The following is a 26235-nucleotide window of genomic DNA, read 5'->3' on the forward strand; positions in this document are numbered from 1 at the left end:
CGCCAGTATTAGTAACAAAGCTGGAATTACTTTATACTCACTGTTTCAGAATTCATGAGGCACAAAAGAGAAGAAGGACGTGGCTACTTACAGATCATGCTGCAACTGTTTATTTGAATTTCAAAATAGTCCTCTTGTTTTGTATTTTTACCTTGAATATTGCTAGTTTTGAGTAGTGCTGGCAAAAGGCATTTGAGTTGTGTTTGGCATTTCCTTTGAGCCTTATTATGCCTTTCACTGAAGTTTCTCTTAGCAGTTGTTAGACAATAGCAACTTTCAACCAGGTCTGAGAGCGCCTCTCAATGCAGACTGCTGGAGAAACTGTCGGGGTTCTCACAGCATCAGTAGGGCACAAGGACCTACAAACCGTTGTCAAGGTATATCAAAGTTACCACAACGAGCAATGTCACCCAGTTCCCACGGTGCCAGAAGCTTAGATCCCTCCAAAGCAAAAGCTGCTCTGCAGTTCCAGCAGCTACTTACCAAATGCCTCTGAAAGAAGTGCTTCAACTACTTAAAAGATGTGCAACAGAATACTTCAAGAAAATACCTCAGACAAACGGTAAGAATGCAAGGAGGCCCCTAAATACAGATGTGAGTCCATGACTGTAGAGACACGAGCAAGGTCACTTAAGAAACTTCTGCCAAACGGAGTTAGGTGAAGCTGCTGCCAAATTTGTCATCATTTCATATGAACTGCAATACTAGTGAGCTTCTTATTGCTCAGTCTCATTCCCTTAAGTAAACTTCTGGATGCTTCCAAGAATAAGGCCGCCATACCAACTAATATCAAAAATAGATGGACACAACGTAGAAATAATCTCAAAGTGAACAGGGGAGAATTAGTAGACCTTTAGTAGTTAAGCAGTAAACGCTTCTCACTCTTAAACAGAAAATACTAAATAGTGCAATAATTTCCCATCACAGAGGTTTGTGGAAATGTTTGCCTCAGTTTATCAAAACTGTTCTAACCAAAGCCTCACCTGGAAGACAGATCCTGAATTACAGTCAGCTTCACCGTACTTTATTACAAATAGAATAAGAAAAAAAAAAAATCCATGTTCTTACAGTTATAACTGCACGACAACAAGATTAAACTGAACTCTTTATGACTTCATAATACAATTTCTAACTACTGGTATAATCAAAGATTTTGTAAAGATAACATTATCTTTCTGGGCACACAGAAGTTTAGGATAAGTAGGAGGATTTAAAAAAAAAAGCAAACCAGAACAAAAAAACACGTTGTCACAGGTATCAAATCACAGAATCATTTGAGTTGGAAGGGACCCTTAAAAGGCCATCCAGTCTAGCTCCCTGCAGTGAGCAGGGATACCTACAACAAGATCAGGTTGCTCAGAGCCCCATCCAGACTGATCTTGAATATCCCAAAAGATGGGGATTTCAACACCCGTTCCAGTGCCTCACTGCCCATATTGTCTAAAACTTTCTTACACCCAATCCAAATCTTCCCTCTTTTAGTCTGAAACCATTTCTCCTTGTTCTATCACGATAGACACTATTAAAGAGTCTGCTCCTTCTTTCTTCTCACCCAGCACACTGTTGTGTTGTGGTTATATGTTAATTATTTTAACTCCAGGTAAATTTTTCTCCCTTGAGATAAAAACACCTTACAGATAAAACAGCAGTGAAACATAAGATAAGACTGTCAACCATAGCAAAAACTGTAACAATTTGTCTCTTAATATGGTTAAAATATTGCACAACCATGTGCAAACACCTCCAAAGCTTCTGATTATTTAGAGTTAAGAACTATACAACTATAGAAGACAAGCTGAGAATCAACAGCAATGGAAATTTTCATATAAAAATGCATGTGAGGGTGCACGTGGGAAAATACATATAAAACCTATGTTACTTAAAATAACAAATTCAGAAATTCATGAATTCTGAAAATCTGGAAAAGAAGAATGACCAAATGATCCACACTTACAGATTTAGAAGTAGTTTATTTTATAACATTTTAGGTAGAGTTTGTAACAGAGAACTCTATGTTACATACACCTTTCTAATACAGATTACAATAACCAATAGCACCCAATCAAGCAAGTTTTAATTTAGGAGGAAATATATACTATCAAATCCCTAAACAATGGAAGTTCAGACCCATAGCAGACACATCACATCCCAGTACCTACTTGGCAACGGGACTTTTTCCATTATGTTTCTTGTGGACTGCTGCATGCTGCATTACATCTGAAAAAAAAGAAAAAAAAAGGCAAAATGCATGATTCCAAAAGCAATTCCCATTTCACCTTCTAGATCAGTCCAGTAAATTCATCTTCCCATTGCTACCAGGAACTTGGTGCAAGATTTCTCTATTAAATACACTAGACTTAGTTTGTAGTGCTCAGTTTGGTAGGTGTTGCATCAAAGCCAGATCAGTTTGTAGAGACAGCAGGATCAGCATTCTTTACCTTCAGTTTCACAGAAGAATAAAACAGAAACATAGGAGCTATAGTACACCTCTGTATTTAAGCATAAGGCCTGAATGTGTGAGTATCAACCAGCATGAAGGGATGAAGAGAAATTAATTCAGTCAGAAAAGTACAGAATTCTGTAATTTTTTCTGGACTGCTAAAATTAATCTCTAAACTTCACGTTATTGACACATTCTGAAGAGTGAATGAAGATAAATCTTACACAGAAGCACTGCATTCTGACCCTCATAAATCTTACTGTGCAAGTAAAGCTTTACAAATAACAAGAAACAGAAAGAGAGATGCTGCCTCAAACAAGAAACTTGGATACAAGGCCTGCCTATTTTTTAAAAAACAATGGTTAAACTTTAACAAAAGCAACTTTCCCCAGTTGCAAGCAGGCTTCTTTGTAGCCATCACTTTGCCTGAACTCTTCTCAGTACAACACAGAAGTAAAAACCATGATCTGGAAAAAAAATGTTCTGATTTTTAAACTCCTGGTAGCACTTCACACTGATGGCACAAAAGGTGCCAAAAGAATTGCATTTAGCGCTTCACCAATTGAAGAGATTCCTTTTAAGCGCAGTATACAAAACCACTATTTGAGCTATTTCCAAATATACTATATATTTACGTGTATTCTGAACTCTAACGAATAGTAATAACTTTTAAAATAAGAAAAACTTGTCTGACTGCATATGTGGGCTACCGATGGTACACAAGCTCAACTGCAAACTTATTAATGTGTAAGAGAGTAAGAGTGCTGTCATTCTGTGAAAGCCAGCATATGTGCCTATGCTCACCTTTCAGCCCCATTTCTCTCTTTTCCACCTACCAGAAGATCAATCCTACTTATCTACTACTCAAAACAGTTCAGAACTAGTCTGCCATCCATTTCAGAATGAAAATGCTGACCAGCCACTAGGCTGCTAGTGGTTTTTGAGCTGTTTGGATAACACCGGCTTTCAGACAGTAACCAATGTTTGTTATGGACCCAAGTGATCAAAATCCTTATTAACTGGCCAGAGTATAAACGCAGCACAGGCTAAGAATAAGAGGAAAACATCAACATCCTTTCATGTGAAACTAAAAGCTAGACAAATCTGACACATTTATAGCAAAACAGATCACTGCAATCACTTTGTAACCCAAATAACTGAAAAACAGGTAACAACATGGGAAGCTACAAACATGGCTCAGGTATAGTGGAAAGTGTTTCTTTCTGGTTGCTTGACAGAGCTGTTAACATCTGTCTCCACGCTGTCTACAAACAATCCCACTACCTGGATTATTAGCAACTCCCTAAGGAAACTGCTCACAGTATGCAAAGATTCTTCATTTACACAGCACATTTAGTCCCAGTCTCTCAGCTCCGTACAAACAAAGGAATGAGCCAATTGCACAATGTACAGAACTGAGTGTGGTAAAATTGCTCAGAGAAAAACCACCTTTGAGTACACCACTACCTTCCTCCTGACTTGAAGCTTCTGAACTGTCCTCCTTGAAGTGTTCTGGTGCTTTAACCGTCTTCAAAGAGGGTTGTAAGTTACCTGCAGAGAATAAAGTTCATGTAGTAACTTTATAGATCTTGAACAGCTAGACAGTTCCTGAATGCTTGTACTGAACTGGAAGTCATGGATGACTGAAGTTACTGGTTTGAATGTGGCAACAATTTGATCATCATCTGCTTCAATGTAGAGCACCTCCAAGAAGAGATGCTTTTCTTTTGAAAAACAGCGTGCAGAACAATTTCAAAGCTACAATGCAATTTTAAAAGCTTAGGATTGTGATTATAGTTTTAAGAATACATTGCAGTTCAGATTTTCTATTAATAAGTAAATAAATAAAATGTTCTGTTACAGTTGTAAACGGCAGGAGCCTTACTATAGTTACTGTAATTTTTATGCAATGAGTTGCATACTTCCACTGTTAAATCATTCATGTGCCAAAGGAGACCTAATTCAAGCTAAAGTTTTCTGGTGCCCTTAACACAGTCTCAGTGTATTATTTTTGCCTTTTTATGCCAGACAGGATGACAAAAAGAAATGGCAATAATATTTACAGTTTCGTTGCAAAAATACCACAGCCACACTCTGAAAGAGAACTAAGTTCAGCAATGCATCTAACTCTAGAAGTCTACTCATCTCAACATGTTCCCAACTAGTGCAGGAAAAAACATCTGCAAGCTGCTGTTCAGGAGCCTGAAACATTAGGGAGATCCTCCCGAGTACTGTCTGAACTGAACATACTAAGCCCAAGAGATCACGTCCTAATGAAGTCTACTGGGATTAAAAGTTTATGCCAGCCTAAGGAAGCGTTGAAAATAACTGATGTTATAAATGAGGGGGAGCTAATTGATTCCTTCCTTAATGGAACCATGACAGCATACATAATTACACTTAGAGAATGTATTATTCAGTGTGAGATTCCAACTATTATTTAAGGTGTTCAGATCCTCCCTTGAACAGGGAATTTATTCCACGTATTTTTCATAAAATCATACCTACAGCATTTGAGTACTTGGGCAAATGAATATTTTTGCACTTCCATGAGAAGATATTTTATCCTCACTGTTAGTGATTGAAGACCAGCTTAAGTCACATCTGCTTCATCTGCCAATTAATTCCGCACACTCAATTTGACAAGTGGAATGAGATTTTTCTTAAAAATATGCTTCCTCTGTCTCCCCTGACAGTTACTGTATTCAAAATGTGCTACCAAGGCCTAAATTGCAATCGTCGGAACTTAGCAGGATTTCAGGATTCCCAGACAGGAAAGCTGTGAGAACAGTGGCCAGCAATAAAGAAAATTCATGAGTTGCTTAACTGTGGCAATTCTGATGAAGTGGAGGATGAATGTTTTTGTCTTACTACAGCAGCTGCACCACAGAAAACATAATGGTGAATTATCTCACAGAAGTCACCCAGACCCCCTCTTCAACTGAACAATTATACATTTATCACACTATTTGTCTTCATTAAAGTTTTCCTTAATATCTAATTCAATACTGGGGCCCTGAACCACACCAATGGGCCTTACAGTCTCTTCCCCCAACCTCCTGAGGATTTCACCTGCTCAGGAGCAGCCCTGACATGATGCTCTTTTGCAGTTTTTGGGTGAGACTGCCAGGAGATGCCTCATCCAAGGCTTTCATCTCTTGGCTTAGGAACTGCATTCAAGCTCAGGCCTTTGCCTGGGGTATACTGCAGCCATGCTGTGCCTGGCCACGTGCCTCACTGATGCTGTTCTTAACCCTGACCTACTGACTCTTCTGCATGACTCACTGCTGTGTTCATCTCTGGATGTTTCTGGTAATCACCAGACTCTTGCCTACCCCTTACTCTAACCTGGGCAAACTGAACCCGCTGGAAATTTGCTCTCCTTTCTGCTGAACAAGTTCCTCACCTTTTCTATCCTTCATGCATTTCAGATCTGACCAACCCTCACAAACTTTTTGCAGATACCTGCTCTGCATGAATCACTCATGCCTTGCAATAACGCAGTTAAGTCCACTACAATAGAACTCGGCACTGAGTCTCCCTCAGATCATTTCAACAATTCACCAAGACCATTTTAAAACTATGATCATGCACAACAATGTATTTACAACTTCTTCCCATCTCGATACAGCCCACGGAGCACCTATCATTAATGCAAATCTTCCCAGAGCTTGGAATTTCTTTCCTCCCCATGCAGATTCTCATTAAGGAAGGGTTGCCAGAATGTTTCACAGCAGCCAGTTTCGCAACCATCGTGGTCTTTGTTTGCTTAACTTGTTTATGAAACTGCCATATAAAAATGTCTTAAGTGTTACTAAAAACAGCAACAAAATCACAAAACGACATCTACAGCTTCTCCCGTCATCACAAAGCTCCATCTGATCATGGAAAGAATACATCTGATACATCACACAAGTCGTATCAAATTTGTGTCAGCTGTCATCCCCCTATTCTCTTTCAAGCATTAACAAGCAGACTGTTTGAAAACTCTGAGTTCTGCAGTTCTGTATGAAGATCTGCAGCTTCTGAGGCAATGGTCTCACAGTCAATGCTTTAGCTGTCACAGTTAAGTCAACATGCATTGAAAGAAGAAAAGATTCAACAGAAACAAAGACCGCACCCTAAGGCAGCCATACAGAGAAGCAAAGCTTGAGTTGCACAACTTTCAAGGCAGAAGTGACAGATCCACCAAGGAAATACCTGCAGTACAAGTGCTCTGAAAAATATCCTGTATGTTCTGAAGTCAGGGCCATCCAATTACTTACATACTACGCAACCAAGGCAAATCTTAGTTTAAATACCATAACAAACCCTTCGTTTACAAAAGAAATGAAATAAATAACAGATTTCATTTTTTTGTGTGTCAGTTCAAGACTTTTGTTCCAACAGCTTCATTCATTTTCACAGGGTTCACAAAAAAGACAGTGGTAGCTTTAATGAAACAACAGCAACGACACAACCGTGAAGAGAAGTCTCCTTTTCCCTTCATGTTATGAAGTTTTAACTGAATTTTTGAATGGTCAGAAATACTTGGCTGCATTTCTCTTCAATGCCACCGGCCCTACTGCTGAAATGGAATCAGAGCAGGGGAGCCTGGTGCTTTTAAGGTTCCTTTTAAGGATGAAGTCCCAAACAGACACACGTTATTACCTACTCTGACAGTATGATATGGTATGATACAGCATATCCTGAAAAAGCTACTCATTGGCAACAAGTTCAACTATGCCCAGTAGAATACAATACAACATGAATAAGTAATTTAAAGAACATAATTAGGCATGAAAGGAAGAATTACTTTTAACAGACATTTCATTACACAAAATAATAATAAGGTTTTTCTTACTGTGAGTGTGCAAAGATTCTGATGAAATTGATTGGAAGAAGTTGTATACTCTCTGATTCTGCAGAAAAGCTTGTGATGTATTTGAAAATAGCTGCCTGAAATGTAAGGGAGAGTTTGTTAAACTGTAAGTAATATTCCACTGGAAGTATACAAAAATACTACAGTACCACTGAAGAGCAAACCTGACACTTCATAAACAGGCTGAGCACTTGAACTTGTACACTCGCACAGTGTGCGTACAGAAGTCTAAGTGCTACTTTAAAGCTTTGGTGTCCAGTGCCAGCGTGATATTGGAGTACAGCCAATGCAAGAGGTTGGTACGATGGATGTTTTAAATTAGAAAGGTATGCGAATTGAAACCACCCTAATTCAAATCTCCTATAACATTATCAAAGAGGAGTATGGACAGATGCAAAGAAGCACTGAACTGTTTTTTGGAGGAAGGAATAAACAAAATACAAACACTGCTCCAAAAGTAACACCTCCTATCTTTTTATGTTGGCCCACGACGTCATAGGCAGATGGTGGTGGTACGGCAGCAGAGGTTGCAACCTTCCTGCCAATATTCCATGACATGTTGCTGCCTTGTTACAGACGGCAGCGGAGGGGCAGTCTGACAGAATGGCGTCTGGCATGGAAGTGCACATGTAGTAAAGATGTGTCGCTGAATTCCTCCACGTGGAAAAAAAGGCACCCACCGATAATCGTCAGCACTCACTGAACGTTTATAGAGACCAAAGAGTAGATGCGAGCACAGTGAGGTGGTGGGTGGTGCATTTCAGTGGTGGTGACAGTGATGTGAAAGACAAGCCACTTTCCAGACAGCTACACAGATTTTTATGAGCACAGCATGAAGGCTCTTGTTCACTGCTGGCAAAAATGCACAGTTAAAAGTGGCAGCCATTATGAAAAACTGTTTTGTAGCTGAAAATTTGTTCTACCTATTGCACTCCTTAAATATGTTGTAGTTTCTATGGAAATAAACAGGAGGCATTACTTTCAGAGCAAACTACATGTATATATTTTTGGCCAATCAGGCGCATAATTAAGACCTTCAAATATTTATGCTCAACTGACACTGTAAGAAAACGAAAACTTTACACAGTAATGGTATTGTTTAAAGATTATTAACACTGTATCTTAGCATAGCCACAATGGGTTTGTAAACAGAAATTTCTACTCCATGCTGTAACATAGTCGGATACATTCAAAGGGTATCCTCAAACAATCTTTGGGGTTTGTAATTATTCTGCTGTTTTACAACCTTTTTTATATAGTAGTTAAATCCTTCCTAATCAAATTCTATTTAAAATCAGTTTGTTCATTTAAAAACTGAATGTTTATTAGTCAAAACTGATCTAGTTTCTACCTTGACAACTGAGTCAATAAAGGACAAACAGTAGCAGAGATCAAAATAAAGAAAATGTGGAGGGAAGGGCTGAGGCACATAGCAGCTCTGTATCTCCTAAAGTTATCTACTGAGACAAAACCCAATGATGTGAGAAGCTCAGACCAAAGTATCTGCAGAATTTAGAGCAGGAGCTTGACAAGCAGTGCCTGGTTACTTCAACATGTACTCAAGAGGCACTCTGCTAACCTAATAAATCATCTAAGTTATTTTGAATAAGGTTGAATAACCCTAACAGAAAAGAACAAACCTAACAAGATTTATAATAAATGCAAACAGAACAAGGAAGGTACGCTCAAATTTATATTGTTTTCCTAGTTACAGGATTTGAACAATACATCCCTCATCCCAGCAAGTACTCTCATCAATAGACAGTAGGTCTTAAGATACTGGCTTTTTTCTTATAAATATGTGAATTGTATTTTACTTTATGAATATGCCTCATTACCACTGTTTATTCTTTTACAAATGCTGTTCTGTGTCATTCTGCCCTAACTTAAAATCAGAAACTGAATAATCATTTTTAATACTTATAAATATATTCTAGTAAAATCATAGAATCACAAGGCTGTAAAGGACCTACAAGATCATCTAGTCTACCATTCTTCCATCACCATTGCTACCACAAGCCATTAAACCATATCTCGTAGCTCCTCATCCAGACGCCTCTTGAACACTGCCAGGGACAGTGACTGCACCACCTCCCTGGGCAGCCATTCCAGTGCCTGACCACCCTCTGAGAGAAAAAGTTTTTCCTTATGTCTAATCTAAACCTCTTCTGGTACAACTTCCAGCCATTTCCTCGGGTCCTGTTTGTTGCCTGGGAGAAGAGGCCAAACCACTTCTCATCACTACCTCACTTCGGGAAGTTGTAGAGTGCAATGAGGTCTCCCCTGAGCCTCCTCTTCTCCAGACTGAACAATCAGTGATAATAACAGAGATAAGATGCTCCTCCCTGAATAAGCAATCATTGATACATAGTACAGCCCAGGACAAATATTTCTGTAACTGTATGATTACTCTTTGAGAAGACCATACCATTAAAGTCTGAGAATAGAGTCTCAATTTCAAGAATAAGAGACCGGAGTATCAATTTCATCACTGCCTTTCTATTCTCTTCAAACAACAGAATCTCCACTATGCCCTAGCAGTCACCTAGTTCGATTCCAATCCCTCTTCAAATAATGCATTTCACATAGGAGAGAACACTCACCTGATTATGGGCTCAAGATCAGCATGCCTTCGTTCTTCCCTCTTCTGAAAACCCTGATTTAGTGCTCTTAGAATGGTCTTGTCAAATGCTTCAGAAGACAGTTCCTTTGGAAGCTGAGAAGGAGGTTAAAAATGTCAATTACTCATTTCACACATTATCTTTGTTCGCCATCAGTCTTTGAATCTTTTGTTATCAACAAAAAACACTACTGTTCCAGACTGAATGAGGTAATTTGAAGACTAAGTACAACAAATTATCATAGCTTAATTTGCTAGAGAAACGCTTTGCTGTAAATTCTCACATGAAATCCTTGCACACGAAGCTTTAAAAAATTCTTTGAAGGGAGATGGAGATTCAGAAATGTTTATGTTCTTTTTCAGAGTAATTTACAGCCTTTGTTTGTTTGTTTTCTTTAATCTTTTCATGCAAAGAAAGCAGGTCTGAAAATAACAAGAACAAAACACCAGGGAGGATGGCACGCACTGTACTCACTACCATCATGAAATTATTTCAAAGAAAGAGAAGATAAAAATTACATAATACAGTGGGCAATACTGGGATTACTCAATAGTGAGTCCTTCTCCAGCTGCTCTTACTATCCAAGTTTTCCATCAAAATTCATTACGACCATTTCCAATCACAGTGAGGCTTCCTGATATTCTAGCTTATAGTGTAAAATTACTGTTACTAACGAGCACATCAACTTTTAATGAAAAATTCTCCCTAGAGAATTAGAGAATAGAGAAATCCCTAGAAGATTTCTCACATTTATGACTTCCAAAACACGCATTAAAGTATATGGAAGCTGGTTAATTTACTGAGCAAAATTAATAAAAATACTAAGTTATTTTAAATTTGGTGCGGTAAAAAGAAGATAGTCATAGCAGAAATGCTTTCCCTGCATTTAAAAACTATTGCTGACTTGGTTAACATCTGCCCTAAGTTATGATCAACAGCTCCAAGCAATTTACACTACAGTAGCATGTTCCTTTTGTGTCTGGAATACACTCAGTCCAGAGTGCCAGCTGTCAATTACATGTGCTGGAGCTGTAACAGCAAAGCATTAAGCAATTCTTTAACTGAATGAACTGCTACTAACATACAGACACTGTGTCTAATGGAGTTAACTGCTTGGTAAAACATGTGAAAGGAAATCCTAGAATCAGGATTAGTATTATTAGTACTAGAATTAGTACAAATACTGCTAGTACTATTAGTATTAGTACCATGACACAACATCTGCAGTACATGTTGGCTACTAAGTATCTCTGACTAAAGCATTTGTCAATATTAACCAAACCGTAACAAAAATTTACTGTGCAAGCATGGGGAAGAGTGCACTTTCTCCTATCCTCCCCTTTTTGTGTTTAATTTTACCCTAAGAAACAGCTACAATTATTTTTGCTTTAAAACTTTGATTAAAAGGGATTCAACTCATTTGGGCTTCGATAAAATCAAGTTTAGGTGCTTACTACCTTACATCCAAGTAATGCCTTGTTACGACAAGCACATTTGTCCTTCCACACACGGGTAATTTCCTGCACACAAATAACTTTCTATTCTTATTACCTAATGCAAGGTGTTTTTTTAAATATAAGGCACCAAAGCTACTGCACTTACTACATTAGCTTTTCCCACCAATGCTTCTTGACTGACAACCTTCTTACACAGTTATCTTACTTCACCCTACCCACAAACTTGTAATTTCATATCAGGAAGTTTGGCCATTCCTTTCTGTTTTAGGAAATAGGGTGCACTACTTAACACTAACAGGCAGATTGGAAATAAGAATACCAGAAAGCCAGGAGACCTTCACAGCATTCATACTTGTTACATGCTTTTAAAAGCAAGAAACAATTGTTATCCTACTCTTTCCAACAACTCCTTCTTTCTTCTATTGGACACCAAACCACTATAAAACAAACAGGTTTTTCAGCTGTGCATATTCTCCACAGAACCACCTTAACAAGCTCGTAACAGCTTGTGGTTGTCTCCTTCCTGTTCTGCCACCTTCTATCAATCTAGGCTCTCTCAGAGAGGGAGCAGTCAGCCAGCACAGGGAAGTGTCTATCAGTCAGATATGACAGCTCTGCAACTGTACGTGTTGGATCCTGTTTGCCTTACTCCTCCTCCTATTCCCGGAAGCAAGAAGGTACCAGGGAATCCATTTCATAAGCTTGTGTGCATCTTTGAAGGGAGAACAGGAGGCACGCAGCTCTGCAGGGGATCTCATATGACAGCCCTGCTTTTAAGGTTCTATTTGGGAATAGAGGTATTTTATACAAGTAGTTGTTAGCTTTTCTCAAATTAAATCCCTGGGCCAGTAAATATGCCTTTGTTCTGCCAAAGAACGTAATGCTTAAATTTAAAGCTGTTATGCTTAACACTCTGCCTAATTAATTAAAAACAAAAAATTATACCATTAAAGTTCTTCTAATAAGGACACAAATAGGCAAATTAGCAGTGTTTGCACCTGTGCTTTAATTCTGTGGGAAACATTAAATGCTTGAACAGCCATTTTATGGTAGTGCATAATTCTAACTATAGAAGTAGTTTCCCAGAAGATAAATTTATTCATGTTCTTATTAATAAGAAACTACTAATATTTGTCAGCCCTTTTTCTTAACTTATTAATAATTTTATTAACGATCTGATTAATGCTGATAAATATCTTAAGTGTGGGAATCAAAGAAACATGGCCAGCCTCTTCAGCAGTCTATGGGGACAAGGACAAGGGGAAGCAGCCATAAACCAGAGCATAGGAAGTTCTGTACCAACATGCGGAGGAACAACTTCACAGTGAGGGCAATGGAGCACAGGAACAGGCTGCCCAGAGGGGTTATAGATTTTCCTTCTCTGGAGATACTCAAGACACACCTGGACACCTACCTGTGCAGCCTGCTGTAGTGGGCCTGCTTTGCAGGGAGGCTGGACTCGATGATCTCTAGAGGTACCTACCAATCTGTGCTAATTTATGTCATCTGAAACTCCCCACATATTTTATTGAGAATCTCCACAATACACGTTATTTAAATGTTTAATATAATTGTTAAGTACAAAACCTGTTAGCTTGCTTTTGCTTCTGCAATCACATCCCAGAAATTAAGAGTACTCCTAAATAACACCTGAAGCTATGAATCTGATGTGTAAACACTACTTTTGTACTTCAATACATACTTTTAGTAGGAATTCCTGAAGCTCCTGGTGTGTTTTTGTTACACATGTTACTGAAAGATCGGACCACGTTACCTGGGTAATGAAGGTGAAGAGAATGAGTAAAGTTTATTTTTTCCAAAGATGATACCAATTAGTTGATTTTAACACTGCCACGATGATCTCAGTAGAAGAGTTAACACTAACAGTGAATTGAATACCAGGCAAATCAAGAATAATAGCGTACCTAATGTTAACCACCAACTGCATTCAACTTAGTCCCCAGAAACACCAGCTACTCTTGTCAATTTCATTTAGGAAGTCATGACTGTAACTGTCATCACCACCTTACAATACCATTGTCAGGGCAAGCATAAAATGATCCGCAGTGAGGAACACAGCATATGCCTGCACAGATGAGGAGGTGAAACTCTTTTCTAAAAGAACTGAGGTAGAGGTGTTTCAAGCTTACTCAAATACTTCCCAGAATATCTCCAAACATTCCCCCTTCAACAAAGAAATTCAAAACCACTGTCAAATCCATCTACATGCTGAGTTTTCAAATAGTTTTGTCATTTTAAATACTGGTAATCCATATCTCCTATCTATTACTGTATCTCATTACCCAACTAAGAGACTACAGGGACCAAATATCTACCACAAGGTTCAAGTACTTGATAACTGTCAAGACTTTGAAGACTAAATCTAAATTCTCAGCAAATTAAGGGTGATGATTTTTTATTTTACATGAATTTTAGCTTCACACCTGTTCAACTCATAAGCAGTTGACCACTTCAAAGAGGTCCCATGACCACATCCAATGATCAGTAACATTAGCTATAACATTTTGATCTACATCATTCTTTTGTGTGCAGATCTTGTACCCTACCAGATTCACATCTATCAGCCATACGACTGATGTTAGTCAATCCTTGCTAAGGAAATGCCAATTCAAGAATTTCTGGAGAGCCTAAAGTAATTTAAAAAGTCCTTCTGAGCAGGTACATGAAACAAGCTGTATGACTCTTCAGTGCACAGACATCATGAAGACACTGGTGTGCCGGAGGTTATTTGCTTACTTTGAATGTGTACTCCAGATGTTTGTCAGCCCTTTTTCTTGGTACTCCTTTCAGGGTTATCTTCTCAATGTGTACAGCTGAAAGAAAAAGAGTTTACCAACTAAAATTTTACACTAAAATTACAGTTTAAAAACATACCTGCTTATCTAACTACTCTGAGAAGTGCCATACATTTACTGACTCAGAATACCTCCCTCCTTTTCAGATGCTATTTTACTGTAACAAACCGTAGGGGGCAGGTAGAACCTTGTTCTCTACAGCGTATTTCTCTGACCTGACCACAGTTCTTTCATTGAAGATCAAAGGAATTTGTGCATTAACCAAGACCTTACTCAGTCCTAAAGTCACATCCATACAACAATGTAACCACTGGAAGTGAAAAAGATAATGAAAAAACGTCAATATGCATCTTTATTCTGAGAAGTAACAAGTGCTGAAAAAATCCCAAACCAAACAACCTGGTGACAGTGTCTTCCACATCTGTTTCTGAAATATCAAGTAGTGGTGAGAGCAAACTAAGAACCACATTTCTAAAAACACTTAGGTGGAAGAAAAGTCTCGGTGAAGGCCTCAAGGAGACAGAAGTGAGCGTTAGCAAAGAGAAAACAAAGAGCAGAAGGCCACTGTAATCACATCAGACAGAGTACCAACAGACTGGGCTGAAACAGAAGCAGAGCACTTTAAAGCACTTGCTGCTTCAACACTCCTTCCCTGAAATGCACTGTACTTAGGATACAGGTTCTGGCTGCGACATAAACAGCAGCAATGCATGGCCTTCAAGATCTGGAAATGTTCTTGAGAGCACAGAACATTATCAAGGTAATACTGTACATAAAAAATCTGTATATAGCTGAGATGGGTGTATAAGATTTTTTGCTACACTATTCTAAGAGTTCAGCAGAACGCTGTTCCTTTACAGGCACCATCACAACAAGTAAAAAAAATCTTATTTAATAACAGCTCCACCAACTATACATCATAAATTCTCCCTTTACAGTGCTAACACCTTCCTTTCAATTCTTAAGTACTTCCCCCTCCCCCCCCCCCCATGAGACATATATTGGGAACTACTCATAACAGCTACAACTACCAACTTCCTACATGTACTTGCTACAAAGCATATCCTTGGAGTTTAATGAATAACCATTTCACCCATTTGAATCACCTTGAAGTATCATCCCTATCTGAATGTGCCAGACCTATGAGAACCAAGTAGATGCAGTGTCCTCAATAGAACAATAAGCAAGCACATAACCCTTGCGGTAGTGTTACAACTGTTCTTTTCTTGGGAATAATGACAAATACTGAGTTGGAACAGTGTGTATATTGGCTGTGATCCTCTACCTGCAAGTTAAATAACAGGACAACTGGTTCATTTCTATCAATTAATGAAGATTAGTTACTATAAAATCAAAGAAATACAGGATGAGCTAAGGATGCTACTAGGAAAGGCTATGGCCTAACATTAGTCTTGGCTAATTGAATCTTTTTAACAGCCAATGTTTAAATCAATAACATCAGCTGGGCTGATATTCAAAAGTTAATTAAAAAGTTGATTCCCATGACTGGAACTAAGAATAATGTTTTAATTTCCATTAGTCCCCTACATGCATATATTTAACATACATTCATTACAGAAACTAATCTCCAACATTAATATTCACATATAGACATGCTTTTTTTTCCTAATAAGACTGTGTTTATTTTGATCTACTGGATGTTATCAACACTAAATATATTTGCCCTCTACCACAAAGATGGTAGTACCTTCAACTTCCTCAATGTCACTTGCTGCAGCTAATGCTCAGTCTTAATAAATGACACAACAGGTAATTACTGTGTTGTTGCAGGACAACCTTAGCTTCACAGTTTCAATAGCCTACTTTAAAACCTTGTTTCCAGAATCACATTTTAAATATTCTAAACAGCTAGACCAAGAAGAATTGTTTGAATACATGAGTCAATGAGGCATGTTGCATCTCTAAATGTGTTCTCAATGCAGCACATACAGTCAGGATGATAAAGTCAAGCATATGTGACACTGTTTCCATTTTAAGTATTATTTAAGATTTCAGGGAACCAGTATCACTGAAACTAAAACAATTTTTTATGATCTGTGCTGTTTTTAACCCTCTAAGGAGACTATAGCATGGACCCTCTATCATAAACCTAACATATCACTATCACAGAATTATTCTGATCCCTCACATTTGTTAATATGATAATACGATTATTGAGAAGTATTTAAGCACTTAGGTAGATTCAATTATTCAGCTTTGCTCTGCTTCTGTTATTTAATTCAAGAATGCTGCTGCTGAGTCTCCCATTTCTGTTTCTAATTTGTGAAGATGAACATTCTGTACTTAGAACTCTACAGTAGGTTTTCAAATATGACTGTTGTCTGTAATCTCACATAATCTTTCTGTTTTGTTTGTTGTTGTTGCTTTTGTTGTTTTGTTTTTCCCAAGGAATTAAAACTCTCAAACAATAATCAAACCCCCACAAAAGGACATTTATCAGGACAAAAGAATAGCAAGCTCTTCCCAGATCACTAGCTCCTCACTAACTGGAAGATAGTGTAAGCTTCCCTTGAGTAAACAAGTGAGCTGCTAATCTTGTTGAAGAATAAAAGGGAAGAATAAATCTGTTTTCAATACTGCTCATTTCTTCAAAGTGTTTTAGCAATCGCACTAACGTTCTGATCGTGCTCTGTAGCCCTATCCTTACTCTTCCCAGCAGTACCAAAAGGCAATTTACTTCGTAAGTTCTTCCACTTCTCCAAACTACCATTCCTCTAAAACCTCCTAATATGTCTTTTCCCCTTCTTTATTCCTTTGTTGTTTATGACTAATCAAATACAATTGAATGATGCAGCAAAAGCCATTCACAGACTCAAAGCACGTTTAGTTTTGCTTCAAAAAGTTAAACAATGCTAATATAGTGACATTAAATTGTCTTGCCTTCTCCCAAATGCCACATCTCTTTTTTCAGGAGGAAGCCCATTTCCAAACAGTTTTCATACATGCAGTCACTAATATTTAGCAACTAACAAGGATGATAATATGTCATAATAAAGAAAAGACCAAGTAATGAGCAGAGAAGCTAACAAACTTACCAACCACTCCAGATTCTTATTCAGATGAGTAGAAAGACAGATACAAGAGCTGGTTAGTTACAAGCATCTCAAACTAACCGAGACTTCCACAGCTCCGAGGTGAGTTTCACCTTCAAAATAAAACCATCAAAGTACTCCTCAAAAGAAACTGGACTACATACCTTCTCGTTGAGGTCTATGGGAAGCCACTGGTAGTCCATCATGAGGTGTTGTGGTCCGTTCTAGCAAACTGGTCTCATTACTTGACGTGCAATCACTGCGGGAAAAGTCATCCTAAATTGAGAAGGAAAAAAAAAATATAAATATATAAGGAAGTGTATTAATAGAATGTGAATAATCCAAGCACACTCTTAAGAGCGGAAAACACTCCCATAGGTTATATTAGTTATGCATATTAGTAATATTTATATAGTTATAATAGTCTCTCAGTGTCGGAGAACAAACTAGGCTGACAATGCAAACCTCCACGATCATCCCAACCAACCATACATCTACCACCAATATTTCCTACTAAACCATGTCCTTCAGTACAACATTAAATGTTTACTGAACACCTCCCTGGGTGATGACTCCACCTCCTCCCTGGACAGCCTGTTTCAGCACCTGATCACTCTTCCAGAGAATAAATCTTTCCTAACATCCAACCTGAATCTCCCCTGGTGCAGCTTGAGGCCATTCCTTCTAGTCCCATCACTAATACAGTCCCATCACTAATATGAACCTATATAATTTTTCCCAAATAAAGTGTTTATGAATCCATTTACTTATCCTCCAGTGACCAAATGCTGTTAAAAACCAAACCAACTAACCAACATCAAATTCAAAGTAGCATAATGCCTCCAGTGACTTTAGAGGTAACAGGTTGTGCCTCTGGTGGTGCAGTGTTTAAGGACGCCACTTTGCAACACTGGAGGCCCGGATTCGAATCCCCCCTGTGGCACAAGTGGTAGAAGTGCCGCTCTGCTACACAGAGGCTCGAATCCCGGGGGTTGGACTCGATGATCTCTAAGGTCCCTTCCAACCCGCATGAGACTGTGAGATTTTGCCAGTTGACCAACGTAAGTCTACATTTCAAGGAAGTGACCTAAGTAAGTTAGATGGAGAACATTCACTGCACTGCAAGTATTTAGCTTTATGAAATATTTAGGTCTGTATGAAAACTAGCAAGTAAAGAAATATCTTATTAGAATTTCTTCAAACAAGTAGTTACTGACGGAAATGGGTACTTTTTGAAGTAGATACATATTAAAAGTTCAAAGTTTCTTCCTCTCCTTCAGGGTGAAGAGTGTTATTCCATTACAACCTTCATAAAACGGGCAGAAGATCAATCCTTGGCAGAACTTTGATCATTTTTAAATAAAGGAAGCAAAAGGTTTTGCAAATAAATGCCAGAATGTAAGTTGCTTCTGTTGGCTTTTTGCTTTTCCTGAAGGACTCCTGATGGGACAAACCAACAGACAATCACAGAATGACCTGGGTTGGAAGGGACCTCAAGGATCATGTAGTTCCAACTCCCCCGCCTGGCAGGGCCACCAAACATACACCTTTACTAGATCAGGTTGCCCAGGGCCCCGTCCAACCTGGTCTTGAACACCTCCAAGGACGGGGCATCCACAACCTCCCTGGGCAGCCTGTTCCAGGGCCTAACCACTCTCCTAGTGAAGAAATTGCAAAGCTTTCTACATGTAAAGATTCACCATGGCTCGTAGTGCTGCTGATAATGATTAAAATACAGTGAAGCAAGAAATGTGGGTGGCCACAAATGAGTTGTCAGATAATTAATCTGATAATCTCATAGATCTTTGTGACAGGCCAGAGCGTTAGCTTTATTTCCCTTAGAAATTGAAGAAGACAGTGCTATAAAAATTGCCTGCTCTCACAATCTAGATGAGAGCATTGCAGCCAGAACAAGTTGTTGGTTGAAACAAGTTCTATATTAAAGACCTAACGCTTGAGATGTCTTTTTAGTCACAGGACACAAGCATCAATAGCTGACAAAGGTGAGTCATGCTGCTCAAGAGGACACTGCTCTGTTAAACTAACATATGTGAGCTGGTCTACACACAACAGATGTCCACGTTGCCTTCTATTAGCACAGCCTGCTGATGGAAAAAATGTCATGCTGGTATCGGTTTGACAATATGTAATGAAATCTGTTACCAGAGAGCATCCTAATCATTGGGATTGATGCACATAAGTCTTCTGATGTTTGCACTGCACTTTCATAAAAGAGCTATTCATGCATCGGCTCTGATGAGCACTAACAAGGGAAGCCTGCTTAAAGCAGTTGGAATAGCTTGATTGGTTCTACATGCCGAAAAACGAAAGCTTGTTTTTCTGCAAGACTTCAGTCGTTGTGCTGCTAGGAACAACCTCGCAGGCTGTGCAGATGCAGACCGGCACAGCTTAGTCGTTCATGAACAAGTGGGAACTGGAAAACAAAGCCAGACGCCAATAAACAAACATGAAAGAAAGCACCTTGGAAGGATCAACTCACAACCACAGATTCTTCAATGCAACATCTGTACCTCCGATAAATTTGAATAACATCAGAGTAATCCTCATTAAATTCATAGAATCACAGAGGACTAGAATATCCCAAGTTGGGAGACCTGGTGCCAGCTGTGGGACCAAAGCTATGATTCACTTCAAACGATCTTTATAAGCTATTGTCCTTATTGCCATGCTGTTATACAACAGATGCAGAGCTACGTAGCCATGCTGGCACAAAGGCTCAGTAAGATTTCTTGCAAAGTAAGACAGCTGAAATTCCACATTATATATGTGCTGCTGAACCTGCTCCTGATAACAAGAGCGTAAAGATGAAGCCTTGAGACTCAAGACTGCATGCAACAGTAACTGCTCTCTATCACTTAGCTCTTGCTGTTGCTTGAATATAGAGATAGCACATTTATGCTATGTCGTATTTCAATGGAAATGCAGCACATGCATCTAATACTCACAAATGCAAAAATACAGGGCAGCAGCAGATCCAATTTCTGACAGTCTGTTCAATGATAACAACTGCTGATGCTATAGATCGTCTCCCATGCAAGTTTGCAAGCTTTCAACTTCACAATTGCACCAGTCATGCAGCATTAGCTTATGGGAGGTGTCCCCATCCATAGCAGAGGGTTGAAACCACATGGTCTTTAAGGTCCCTTCTAACCCAAGCCATTCTATGATTCTTCTCTGCTCAGGCCAAATCTGGAGCTCTGCGTCCAATTCTGGGCTCCCCAGAACAAGAGACACGGACATATTGGACAGAGTTCAGACAAGGGGTCACATAGTCACAAGTTCTAGTATCTTTCTCAGCTGCAAGTCACTGAAGATCAATCATAAAAGTACTCTTCCCCTTCAGAGACAAAATAAACTATAAATAGAAACCTATTAAACCATGTATTCTGTAAATAAAAACTTTCCCTTTGTTTCTAAGTAGGGACTTTTGCTGCAAAGAATCCTCAAGCCAGCTAATTATAATGCTATTCACCAAACAATTACCTGCAGGAGACTGCTTATTTCAATAGAACCTCAGTTCTGTTACCATCAAGTCTGCCTGATTAAACGCTCCCACATCTAACACAGGCCACATTTATTATGCTAGCAACTATTCAGACCTCCTTCAGCATTTCAGCACTAAAATGTGAGATCTGGAATTGTGCAAGACAGATAATAAACTGAATCAGTTTTGACCTTTATGCATGTATTAAACATATATAATCAAAACATCAAAATCACAGCGGGTAGGGAGGGAAATAAAGTCATATATATACCAAAAAAACTTTAAACTCTGGTAAGCAGAGCATGTAGCCATCAGTCAAATTCTTCACAGGTGAACCTCTTGAGCACCACTGCTCATTGTAGGTATGTATTGTAACTCCTGGAAAACTCAAACAATGCTATCTTGTTAGGTTGGATGTTAGGGGGGAGTTCTTTACTAGGAGAGTGGTTAGGCCCTGGAACAGGCTGCCCAGGGAGGTTGTGGATGCCCCGTCCTTGGAGGTGTTCAAGACCAGGTTGGACGGGGCCCTGGGCAACCTGATCTAGTAAATGTGTATGTTTGGTGGCCCTGCCAGGCAGGGGGGTTGGAACTACATGATCCTTGAGGTCCCTTCCAACCCGGGTCATTCTGTGATTGTTGGACACCACACACAATTCACATCTCAGAACCACAGAATGGTTTGGGTTCGGTTTGGAAGGGACTTTGTAGCCCACCTAGTTCCAACCTGTGCCGTGGGCAGGTCTACCACCAGCTCAGCTGCTCAGGGTCTCATCCAACCTGGCCTTGATCGCCACAAGGGATGGGGCACCACAGCTTCCTGGACAGCTGTGCCACGACCCTTTGCCCTCGGAGCGGAGAATTTAGGACACACGTATCACTTAAACTTCCCTTCTCTAACAGCCGATCCCCCTTGACCTATCACTACACCTCCCAGCATAGGCTCCCACTCCATCTTTCCTATGGAGTGCTGTTAGGTCCTTGCTCAAAGGGGTTCACGCCATAAGGGTACATGAGAGCTGTCTGATCGGCCTGGAGCAGAACTAATCTCTTCTAGAGCTGATCTCACACGACCACGGTTGGGCGTATTATTTCACCCGTAGAATGGTACTAGCTCCCTCCCATGCTCGCCGGGCACCGCTCAGCACAGACCCGGTACCACAGGAGGGGTGCCCGGGGTCCCGTTATGCAACACGGGGCTCCCCGCCCCCGGCCGGAGGGAGGAGAGGAAGCCGCCCTGCGGGCACGTGACGAGCGCGCAAGCCCCGCCGCCGCCATCTTGAAGAGGGGCGGGAAGCGCCCTCAGGCCGTTTCCGCCATCCCCCTCCCCGGGCTGAGCGAGGACGGCACGGCCGCCGCCCCACGGCTGAGGGGCGGATCGGGGCCTTCAGGGCCCGGCCGGGGCACGAGGTGCTGCTGGAAGCGGGGTGGGAGGCTCCGTGCCACCTTCCCAGCTGAGGCCGGCCCCAGGAACGTTCAAAGAGCTCTTTAGAAAACATCTCGGAGCACGAATGCGGTGCCCCGAAGGCACTGCGTTTCACAGATTAAAGGAGGGCACCTGACAGGGTTTTAAATCATGTCCAATATCACAGTATGGCCATATTAGCAGAGGGAAACCTTTAACCACGCTAAGTGACAGCCAAAGGGGTCTGCTACACACGTGAACTGAAAACACTCAGCAAAACCCATCGATGCCTCCGCTCTCCTTTGGCCATTAATGCCAAATGGAAACAGCTCTGCTCTATTTACAACTTGAGGAAGAAAAAAAAACCCCACAGCAGGGATGCAGCTCCAGCCCTGTGCAGAGCAGGGACTATGTGATACGTATGTTCAGCCAAGCTGGGCCGAGCCGCTCGGCTTTCCCTCAGTAAATGAAACCACTACAACTTGGAAGGCTGTGCTCGCACCGCAGCCAGGACGCTGCACAACACAGCCTTAATTCCAGTAGTCTGTGGCACTCAGCTCCCCAATGCCCTCACAGGGGCTCAGAACAGCTGTGCGTGGGGCACCAGCTTTGGCCAAGCGGTGTGTTTCCAGCTCCTGGTGCTTCAGACCCCATGAGATCAGAGCCCAGCCTCACCGCTTCCCACTGAAGCAAATCACCACAGCCCCCTCTTCTCTCCCTGAGAAAGGACTTGTAGGGATAGCTAGACTTGGTGCAGGCCAAAGAGCCAAAACAAACACTTTTTGGACTTATGCTATGAATTCGTTATGATTTCAGTACCGTAACATCCACCCGCTGATCCGTCACCTGCCAAATGTGCTTTGGCCTTAAAACCATACAAGTATTTACCGAGCATATTTGAAGTCTTAACAATTCATCCCCATCCCCTTTGAGCAGCACTCAAAAGCGTGGCCTTTCCCAGGCTGAGAAAGGGGCTGCTGCAATTTCAGCAGGGCTGCAGTGGCTGAATGGGACAGCACTAAAGGCTGACTTCAAAACAACTGTTTGTGCTGCTTTCCACCTTTTCCTCTTAAGTCCCCAATGAAAACCTCACAGTCTATCTGCATTCGAAGTATCCATCTTCCAGCCCTTTCTTCCTCTTTGCATGAGAGGCCACCTATAGACCGAAAACCATAGAGCTCCCAACACAATGCCTCGGTTGCATAAATACGAGGCTGATTTTTAAAGCAGATATTCATCAAAGGGACAAACCTGCCCTTCAATACAGCTGCTGTAAATGAGGGTACAACGGTGCCACTCAAGGTTAGTCAGTGCTCTGGGACTGCTGCCTTTCAGCAACAAGTGGCACATCTGTGCTCAAGATGTGCCTGGCCGCCTCCTGACAGCCACCCAGAAATGGAGCTTTGCTTGCCACAAAAGCTCCACTTGTGCCATTTCACTTTGCCCCTGCACTAAAATGACAGCCAAGCCTTTGCCATGAGGCCCTGAAGCACCTCATAGAATGCAGCTTCAGAGAGATGCAACCGTATAGACACCGACCCTCAAGTGCTGCCCTGCTCCTTGCCAAGCCCTATATAAAGCTCACTGGGGAGGAGGAGGAAAAGCAGGTTCCATATAAGATTTATTCCAACACCTCCCGTTGTCCCAAGTCCCTGGTGAACGTTCTGTGGTTTCTATCTAGCATTATTACTATCATTTCTGTGAGCAGAATTAAGCTGCCCTGCCATCAGGCCTGTGGTGTGCGAGGAAGCCAACCAGGCCCGATGAGCACTCAGCATCCTACACCCTGCCAAGGAGGGTCTGAGAAGAAGCACACCACAATGTTCGTCCGGCCAAGAAAGAACCATTCACCCCGCACTTCTTTAAGTCACGCTCAGGCACTATTATGTTATTATGTCACAACACACAACCTAAAAACCGGAGGGGGGCAAGGAGAAAGCTAGAGAAAGCCACAGCCCTGTGGGAGTGGAAAGGGAGGGGGGGGGGGGGGTTCTGATTCAACCGCTAGGAAGTGGGGAAGGGCTGAAAGGGAAGAGCAAGGAGCCGAGTACGGCGTTACCTGGGCCCGGTGGCGGCCGAAACCCTCTTCCTCCTCCTGGTCCCCGCACAGGGCCCTCCGCAGCCGTTCCAGGTGCTCTCGCAGCGTGACCCGCTGGTGGAAGGAGAAGGCCGGGTGCAGCGAGGCCATGGTGAAGAGCAGGAGCAGCTCCTCCTGCGCGCCGAAGCCCAGGCCCTGTGCGGCGGGGAGAGGGCCCCGTCCGTTCTCTCCGGCCCCGTCCATCACCACCACCATCTCCTCCTCGTCCTCGGCCCCGTCCTCCTCGGCGCCGCCCGCCCGGGTTCTCCTTGCCGGGCAGCTCTGCAGGATGGAGTCCACCTGGGGCAGGAGGCGGTGCAGGCGGCCGGCGGCCTCGCGGTTCTCGGAGCCCAGCAGGGCCAAGTAGACGATGAGCTTGGAACGCACGGCCGGGTCTCGGAAGTCGCCCAGCTGCCCGGGGTCGCTCAGCCCGTTGGCCTTGGCCTCGGAGTCGCGGAGGCAGTGGTAGTCCTTGCGGGCCAGGTCCTCCAAGCAGGAGCCCAGGAAGCGCAGCTCCAGCGGGTTGCACAGGTCCAGCAGCCCCACCATGAACTCCAACCGCTGCGCCGAGCCCAGCACCAGCCCGAACCACTCGTACACCGTCTCCTTGTCGGTGCGGGCCGCCGCCGCGCCGGGGCCGGAGCCGCCCGGGAAGGCGGAGGGCGGCGGGCCTGGCCCGGGCCCCGGCCCCGGCCCCAGGCCGTGCAGCTGGCTCGGCCGCTCCAGCCCGCACCCCCGCCCCGCGGCGGCTCCCCCGCGGCCCGGCGCCCGGGGCACCTGCTGCTGCTGCTGCTGCGGCGGCGGCGGCGGAGGCGGCGAGGGGTGGCGGTCCGGGGCCGCGCCGGCCTCCTTCAGCCCCAGCGCCGCCGCGGCCGCCTCTTCCGCCGCCGCCCTGTGGCTCGTTGGCTTCAGGGGCAGCTTCATCTTCAGCATCCTCGGCGCGAGGCGGCCGCCAGCGTCCGACGGGGCCCGGCGGCTGCCCGGGTGCCGGGTGGCGGCCGGGTGCCGGGGGCGGCGGTCAGGCGGGGCCCGGCGCTCAGGCGGAGCCGGCGCTCATGCCGCTGCGGCCCTGCCGGCGCGGGAGGACGGGGGCGCGCAGGAGCAACGGTCCCGACGCGCGCGTCCGCGTGAGTGCGAGGGGAGGGGCTGGTGAGCGGAGAAGGGGCGGGTGCGTGTGTGGGGACGGGGGAGGGGCGGCTCTGGATGGCGGCGGCTCCCGCTGCGCTTCCCCCGCCCCTCAGCGAGCGCCGCTGCGCGCACCCGGCAACACAACGTTGGAGCTCGAGGCCCGAGCGGACTGAGCGCCAGAGCGACACGAGGCGGGACAGGAGGCTGCCTCAGCCGTGCGGGTGCAGCCCCACAGCTCGCCTCACAGCCCCGATAGAGAAAATAAGGGGTTTTCCTCAAATAACGCCATTTGCTGCCAAAAAGCGTGTGGAGTGAAAGGTGTTCAGCCACTGGAGTGAAAGGTGTTCGTCCACAGCCCGCAGGAGTGGGCCCCAAGGCTCTCTGCAGCTGTAGGACAACGCAGCTGGTGCAAGTGTTTGCGTTCCTAGTACGATGGGAACTGCTATTGTGAGAGCCCTCAGTTTTATATTCACAGAACCGTAGCCACAACCTCCTTCCAGGTCATAGAGAGCGATCAGGTCTCCCCTGAGCCTCCTCCACACTGAGCAATCCCAGTTCCCTCAGCCACTCCCCATCAAACTTGTGCTCCACACCCTTCACAGCTTCCTTGCCCTTCTCTGACAGCGCTCCAGGGCCTCAATGCCTTTCTCGTAGTGAGGGGCCCAAAACTGAACTCAAGGTGCGGCCTCGCCTGTGCTAAGTACAGAGTGTATTGCTGCTGTTACAGCATCATGCAGCTTTCTGGGTGATTTTGCAGTGTGGAAAAAAACAGGGAGTATTAATAGAAGAAAACATGGCAAAATGCCCTTAGGGACAGTTGGTCCTGAAACAGCTCACTGGATTCACCCTCATTTTGCCCCTTTAGTTACCAGCTG

The 26235-nt window shown here is 42.8% G+C and overlaps 1 protein-coding gene across 13 annotated transcripts in view; it reads right to left on the reverse strand.

Moving 5' to 3' along the window:
* Positions 1-25375, reverse strand: part of ZCCHC2 (zinc finger CCHC-type containing 2) — a 50753-nt gene extending 25378 nt beyond the window's left edge. For 4 of the 13 annotated variants that reach the window (XR_014943596.1, XM_032442965.2, XM_032442968.2 and 1 more), the window contains exons 1-8: positions 24215-25369; positions 17413-17524; positions 14137-14213; positions 13082-13153; positions 9905-10017; positions 7284-7378; positions 3890-3991; positions 2160-2217 (exon numbers count right to left, since the gene is read on the reverse strand). Coding sequence is in view for 9 of the 13 variants with exons in the window: in XM_032442965.2 (XP_032298856.2) it covers positions 2160-2217; positions 3890-3991; positions 7284-7378; positions 9905-10017; positions 13082-13153; positions 14137-14213; positions 17413-17524; positions 24215-25165 (1580 nt within the window). In the remaining 4 variants the exon portion in view is untranslated. Of the gene's footprint in view, positions 1-151; positions 360-2159; positions 2218-3889; positions 3992-7283; positions 7379-9904; positions 10018-13081; positions 13154-14136; positions 14214-17412; positions 17525-24214 lie in introns of those variants that run through there. The other 9 variants (XM_015854522.3, XM_032442969.2, XM_032442972.2 and 6 more) reach the window with 6 other exon arrangements.
* Positions 25376-26235: the final 860 nt, after the last annotated feature.

Source organism: Coturnix japonica, chromosome 2, assembly GCF_054131305.1.
Source record: "Coturnix japonica strain WE chromosome 2, WE-NBRP24, whole genome shotgun sequence".
NCBI lineage: Eukaryota > Metazoa > Chordata > Aves > Galliformes > Phasianidae > Coturnix > Coturnix japonica.